The following is a 7,374-nucleotide window of genomic DNA, read 5'->3' on the forward strand; positions in this document are numbered from 1 at the left end:
TTAGGCTGTACCTTGAGTACTGTGTCCAGTTCTGGGCCCCTCAGTTTAAGAAGGATATTGAGACACTTGAGCGTGTCCAGAGAAGGGCAACAAGGCTGGGGAGAGGCCTTGAGCACAGCCCTATGAGGAGAGGCTGAGGGAGCTGGGATTGTTTAGCCTGGAGAAGAGGAGGCTCAGGGGTGACCTCATTGCCCTCTACAACTACCTGAAGGGTGGTTGTAGCCAGGAAGGGGTTGGTCTCTTCTCCCAGGCAACCAGCACCAGAACAAGGGGACACAGTCTCAAGCTGCACCAGGGGAGGTTTAGGCTTGAGGTGAGGAGAAAGTTCTTCACCGAGCGAGTCGTTCGTCATTGGAATGTGCTGCCCAGGGAGGTGGTGGAGTCACCGTCCCTGGAGGTGTTCAAGAGGGGATTGGATGTGGCACTTGGTGCCATGGTCTAGTCATGGGGTCTGTGGTGACAGGTTGGGCTGGGTGATCCTCGAGGTCTCTTCCAACCTTGGTGATACTGTGACAGGACACCAGTAGCTGGTGATAGGGACACTGGGGACACCAACACCTGACCATGTTGGGGGGGGTGTGTGTGGAATAGGTACTTAATAGTGATTGATAATGGCGATCAATAATGGTGATAACTGAGTGGTGTGACAGGAAGAGTGGTGAGTTAATAATGGGAATAATAACACCAGGGCATTCATAAGGGGAATAAGGGTAGGAATAATAAAAATAGGGAGCATTTAAAATAGCAGAAGTAAATACAAGTAATAAAGGTACAACAGAGTAATACTACTAACAATAGTGCAACAATAGCAAATACTTAGTAGAAGTAAATAATAGTAATAAAGGTAAAATAGGGATGAAAATACTACTACTGATGGTAGTGTTAACAATAGTAATAGTAATTAACAGTAAATTAGCATTGAGAATGGTCAATGAGTGAATAATACTAATAAAGGTAAAAGAGTGGTGGTAATAATGCTACTACTGATAGTGTACCAGCAAGAGTCATCACAGTGATACCAGCAAGAGTCATCACAGTGAATTAATAGGTGCAACAAGAGAGTAAATATATTGACATTAGAGGGAGGCAGTGAAAATAATCACAGCAGTAACCATTAGCAAATAAATAATAGCCCGTGCTTAATAATAGTCAAGATAATGGTGTGATGGCACTAATAGTATCAATAACTGTAGGAATAGCAGCAGGCGTGGTCTTAAGGTAGTAGTAAAGGTAATGGTGTTAAGAGCAATAATAATAGTAGTAAATAATGGCGATCATAGCAATAATAGTAGTCTTAGGAGTAAATAATGGTGATAATACAATAGGAGTAAATACTGGTGACAATAATACAGTAGGAGGAAATTGTGGTGATGCTACTACTAGGAGTAATAATAATAGTGAATATTGGTGGTAATAATACAATAATGATGTATAGCAAATAATGGTGAGCATGCTATTAATAGCAAATAATGGTGAGCACACTATTAATAGCAAATGGTGACAATAATAGCAAATGATGGTGAGCATAATAGCAAACAATGGTGATAATAGCAAATGATGGTGAGCATACTATTAATAGCAAATAATGGTGACACTAACAGCAAATAATGGTGACAATAACAGCAAATAATGGTGAGCATACTATTAATAACAAATGATGGTGACAATAATAGCAAACAATGGTGATGATACTATTAATAGCAAATGATGGTGACAATAATAGCTAATAATGGTGATCATACTATTAATAACAAATGATGGTGACAATAATAGCAAACAATGGTGATGATACTATTAATAGCAAATGATGGTGACAATAATAGCTAATAATGGTGATCATACTATTAATAACAAATGATGGTGACAATAATAGCAAATAATGGTGATAATAATAGCAAATAATGGTGAGCATACTATTAATAGCAAATGATGGTGACAATAGCAGCAAATAATGGTGATAATAATAGCAAATGATGGTGACAATAGCAAGTGATGGTGAGCATACTATTAATAGCAAATGATGGTGACAATAACAGCAAATGATGGTGACAATAACAGCAAATGATGGTGAGCACACTATTATTAGCAAGTGATGGTGATCATACTATTAATAGCAAATAATGGTGACAATAACAGCAAATAATGGTGACAATAACAAATAATGGTGAACACACTATTAATAGCAAGTCATGGTGACAATAATAGCAAATAATGGTGACAATAATAGCAAATAATGGTGATAATAACAGCAAATAATGGTGAGCCTAATAGCAAATAATGATGATCCTACAATTACTAGCAAATAATGGTGATCATAATAGCAAATAATAATGATAATGCTACTAATAATAGTAATTATGGTGGTAATAATGCTACTAGTAACATCATAGCAGTAACAATAATAGTAGATAATGGTGACAATAGCAGTAATAGTAGTAAAACTCTAATTGCAATCCTAATAGTAATAATAGCTAAAAAAAAGGTAATCAGCAATATTACTAGCAATAATTTGAGTAAGGATGGTAAAAAACTATGCTAATAATTGCCATAAGAGGTGAAAAAAAAAAAGCAATGACAGGAGTAGTATCAGCAATAACAGTAAGAATAGTCAAAATAAGGCTAAGGGCAGTAAAAATAATGGGAACAGCAGCAATGACAACAGTGAGAATAGTAAAAATAGTGCCAATAATAGCAATAATAACACTAATAGCAGCAATGGTCACCTTAATAACAGTGCAAATGCCATATAAATGCAATGAGGGGTAATAATAACAGTAAAAACAGTAATAATAGTAAAAGTAAAACCAGTAATAATAGTAAAACCAATGGTAATAATGGCAATAATAATAGCCAGAATAATGCTAATGATCAGAATAATAGTAGTAAAAGCAGTAATAATAGCAATAATGGTAAAAATAATGGTAATAATGGCAATAAACCTAGCACTAATAGGGGAAATAACACTAATAATAGCAATAATAGTGAAAATAATGGCAATAAACCCAGCACTAATAGTGGAAATACCACTAATAATAGCAATAATAGTGAAAATAATGGCAATAATAGCAATAATGGTAAAAATGATGGCAGTGGTAGCAACAATGATGCTAATAATAGGGATAATAATGCTGATAACAGCAGTGCTAGCAACTAATAGCAGCGATGGTGACATTAATAACAGTGCAGGTGCTGTGTAAATGCAATGAGAGGTCCATCAGCTGCTCACCAATTGATAAATATTAGCTAATAAATAGATCCTGACCAGTCTATAAATAGAAACCTCATTAAATAGCAGTAACAACACTCACTGGAACACTAACAGCACTACCCAAGAGGTACCCTGGAGGTCATGCTCTCAGTGTTGGGGGCCCCCAAGGTGGTGGCCTCAAATTGATGGCCCCAAAGTGGTGACACCACCTTGGTGCCCCCATGTTGGTGGCCCTAGATTGGTGGCCCCCAAGGTGGTGGCCTCAAATTGATGGCTCCAAGGTGGTGGCCCCCAAGGTCGTGGCCTCAAATTGATGGCTCCAAGGTGGTGACACCACCTTGTTGCCCCCATGTTGGTGGCCCTAGATTGGTGGCTCCAGGGTGGTGGCCCCCAAGTGGTGGCCTCAAATTGATGGCCCCAAAGTGGTGGTCTCAAATGGATGGCCCCAGGATGGTGACACCACTTTGGTGCCCCCATGTTGGTGGCCCTAGATTGGTGGCTTCAAGGTGACAGCCCTAAGGTGGTGGTCTCAAATTGATGGCCCCAAGGTGGTGACACCACTTTGGTGCCCCCATGTTGGTCGCCCTAGATTGGTGGCCCCCAAGGTGGTAGCCTCAAATTGATGGCTTCAAGGTGGTGGTCTCAAATTGATGGCCCCAAAGTGGTGACACCACCTTGGTGCCCCCATGTTGGTGGCCCTAGATTGGTGGCTTCAAGGTGACAGCCCTAAGGTGGTGGTCTCAAATGGATGGCCCCAGGATGGTGACACCACTTTGGTGCCCCCATGTTGGTGGCCCTAGATTGGTGGCTCCAGGGTGGTGGCCTCAAATTGATGGCTCCAAGGTGGTGGTCTCAAATTGATGGCCCCAAGGTGGTGACACCACCTTGGTGCCCCCATGTTGGTGGCCCTAGATTGGTGGCTCCAGGGTGGTGGCCCCCAAGTGGTGGCCTCAAATTGATGGCCTCAAGAAGGTGTCCCCAAGTGGATGGCTCCAAAGTGATGGCCCCAGGTGGGTCTCCCCAAGGTGGTGGCCCCAAGGAGATGTCCCTACATTGGTACCCGAAGTTGGTGGCCCCACCTTGCTGCCCCCAGTTTGGTGTCCCTACACTTGTGTCCACCAAGTTGCCAACCGCAGGTTGGTTGCCCCCACATTGGTAGCCCCAAGTTGATGACCCTAGCTCGGTGGCCCCAAGTTGGTGGCCCCATGTTGATAGCCTCAAGTTGGTGGCCCCACCTTGGTGTTCCCAAGTTGATGTCCCCACCATAATGTTCCCCACCTGTCCCCTAGCAGAGGAGGTGACCTCCCAGCTGAGTGGCAATGCCATCCAGACACCCTCTCAACCTTCCCAAGGCTAAGGTGGTGACCGTGTGAGGAGCTCGGACCAGAACCTCGCTTGGTGGGTCCATGAGGGGGGGTGGCTCCAAACCAACTTGGGGACAACCTAGTTGGGTGGCCATGGTGACCAAGAGGCTGGCCAGATTCTCCAGGTCGTTGGCAAGTTGGGTCAGAGGTTGGTGACCAGCGGTGGCCAGCTGGGTCAGGAGGAACTGGAAGAACTGCAGACGCTGGGCCATGGCCACCAGACCTTCTGGAGCCCCCTCCCCAGGTAGCTCCTCCAGTTCAGGAATCCTCAGTGGCAACGGAAGGAGCTGGGGGGGAGGGACACAAAAATTAGGGTGGTGGGACACCCCACCCCCCCTTTTGGTGACACCCACTGTGGGACCCCCAAATTTTGGGGACACCAGCCCCAGGACCCTCCCATTCTGGGGACCCCTCCATTTTGGGACACAAGGACACACCCCCCCCCCCCTTCCCCTTCACCCATGGGGACCTCTCCCTGGGGATCCTCTCATTTTGGGTTCACCCATCCTTGGGCACCCCCCTCCCATTTTGGGGACACCCCTCCCTTGTGTCCTTCCTCACCCCAAAACCTCAGTGACCTCCTCCCCCTTGAGATGCCACCTCCAACCTCCGTGACCCCCTTGAGATGCCACCAACCCTTGGTGACACTTGGCTTGGGAGGTGTCCCCAGGGTGCTTGCTGGGGGTCAGGTCCTCAAAAAATGGGGTGTGCCCCCTCCCCACTCCCCCAAAGGTGTCACCTGGAGCTGCTGGATGCGGGTGCTGAGGGTGCGGGTCAGGTTCTTGGTGTCCCCTCGGACCTTCTCCAAGCAGACAGGACGGCCACCAACCAAGGGGGTCACCAACCACAGGGCACCCCAAAGGGACGCCACCAGCTCAGGACACCACCGCATGGTCTTCCCCTGGACCCCCAGAATATGTCACCACCAGCCTGTGCTTTGCGTCCCCCAGCTTTGCGTCCCCCAGCTTTGTGCCACCCTCTTACGTCCCCTCCTCTTCTGAGGAGCACCAAGCAGGGGGGACAGGAGGGTTGGGGACATGAGGATTGAGGATGCAGGAGCTGGGGACCCACACCTTGGCATATTGTCCCCCTCCCTGTGCCACCTACTGTCCCCTGCTCATGTCACGTTCTCTCCCGAGGAACATCTCAGGTAAGGTGACAGGAGCAAGGGACACCAAGGGTGGCACGAGGAAGGGACACTTGGCCAAGGTGGGGGTCCCCAACTTCTGTGTCCCCACTCCTTTGTGTCCAACCCTTGTGTCACCTCCCCCCCTCTCCCCGCCCTCGGTGCTCCTCAGAAGTGACAGGAGCAGGGACATGCACGGGTGTCCCAAGGAGGGGACAACCTCCCTTTTCACCCCCCCTCCCCCCGCCCCGCTGCTCCTCAGACACCGTGGCATGAGGAGGGACAAAGAGGGTGGCACAGGGAGAGGACAACCCCTCCCCCCCGAAGACAAGGGGTTCCCAAGGCTCACGTCTCCAATCCTTTCTGTCCCCACCCCTTTGTCCCCATCCCCCCCACGTCTCTGTGCTCCCAGAGGTGACATGAGCAAGGGATAGGGTGCCAAGCCCGTGCCGGTGGCCACGTCGTGTCAGGGTGCCACCTGGTCACTGTGCCACCCTGTCCCTGCTGGCACCGTGCCGCCGGTGCCACCCTCACCTTCCCGGAGACAGCCCTTACGCAAGGGTCACCACCCACGGGGCCACCACCCACGGTGTCCTTGACCGTGGTGGTGGTGATGGCACCAAAAAGCTCTGGGGACAACGTGGTTTGAGGGGACGTTAGTGTGTGTGTGTGTGTGGGGGGTGTGATGTCCCCAACTCTTCGTCCCCCACCTTCTTGGGGACCTTCAGGTGAGGCCAAGGGGAGGGCGGGCAGTGGTGGGACCTGGAGGTGATGTCCCTGTCACTTGGGGACGTGGGGACAAGGGGGACAGGGGAGGGCTAAGGGAATGGGGGGGAGATGGGGACAGGGTGGGAGGGTGACAAGGAGGGGACAAGAGAAGCTGGCACCTTGCTACTCACCCGAGTGTCCCCCCAACACCGCAGGGCCTGGAAGGGGAGAGGAGGTGACAATGGTGACATTGTGTGGCTATGAGGGGGGGCGGGGGAGGGTAGCAAGGGGCAAGTGTCACCACCCCGGTGGCCTGGGCACAGGGAGCTGAGGGAGGGGGAGACACCCAGTGGGTGAAGGTGGCACTTCGGGGGTGCTCGAGGTGTCCCTGTGGTGCTGAGGAACGGGGGGACACTGGGAGAGGGTGTTTCGGGGGGGGGGGGGGGGAGTGGCACTGGGAGGGGGGCCCAGAAGACTGGGGGGGGGAGACTGTCCCACAGGTGGGGGTTGTCCCATAGAGGGGGGTCCTATATTGAGGGGGGGGCTTGTCCCCAAGATAATGGGGGTGTCCATGGAGGGGGGGGGGTGTTACTGGGCAGGGCAGAGACATAGGGGCTCCTGGGGGGAGAGTGTCCCACGGGGAGGATCTCATGAAGGGGTGTCCTAAATTGGGGGGGGGGGGGGGGGGGGGTCCTGAAAGATGGCGGGGGGGGTTTTGAGGGTGTGTGTGATTTTGGGGGGTGGAGGGTTGCCCCGTGGGTGATTTTATTTGGGCAGGGGGTATTTTGGTGGAGGGAGGTAGGTATTTCGGGGTGGTGATTTTGGGGGTGGGGGGTGGTGATTTTGGGGGGTGGGGGGTTGCCCCGTGGGTGGTTTTGTTTGGGCGGGGGCTATTTTGGTGGAGGGGGGAAGGGAGGGAGGTATTTCGGGGGGGGGGGAGGGATCCCCCTCTTACCTGCTGCTTCCCT

The 7,374-nt window shown here is 50.0% G+C and overlaps 1 protein-coding gene across 1 annotated transcript; it reads right to left on the reverse strand.

Moving 5' to 3' along the window:
- Positions 1-455: 455 nt before the first annotated feature.
- LEP (leptin) lies at positions 456-6,825 on the reverse strand. Its single transcript, XM_068169594.1, has 3 exons — positions 6,598-6,825; positions 5,312-5,473; positions 456-4,859 (listed from the first exon to the last, which is right to left on the reverse strand). The coding sequence occupies exons 1-3, from the start codon at positions 6,655-6,657 to the stop codon at positions 4,494-4,496; spliced, it is 588 nt and encodes a 195-aa protein (XP_068025695.1). The 5' UTR covers positions 6,658-6,825; the 3' UTR covers positions 456-4,493.
- Between the last annotated feature and the right edge of the window lie 549 nt (positions 6,826-7,374).

Source organism: Melanerpes formicivorus, unplaced genomic scaffold (genome assembly GCF_026170545.1).
Source record: "Melanerpes formicivorus ecotype bairdi unplaced genomic scaffold, bMelFor1.0.p_v2 SCAF_3, whole genome shotgun sequence".
Classification (NCBI taxonomy): Eukaryota; Metazoa; Chordata; class Aves; order Piciformes; family Picidae; genus Melanerpes; species Melanerpes formicivorus.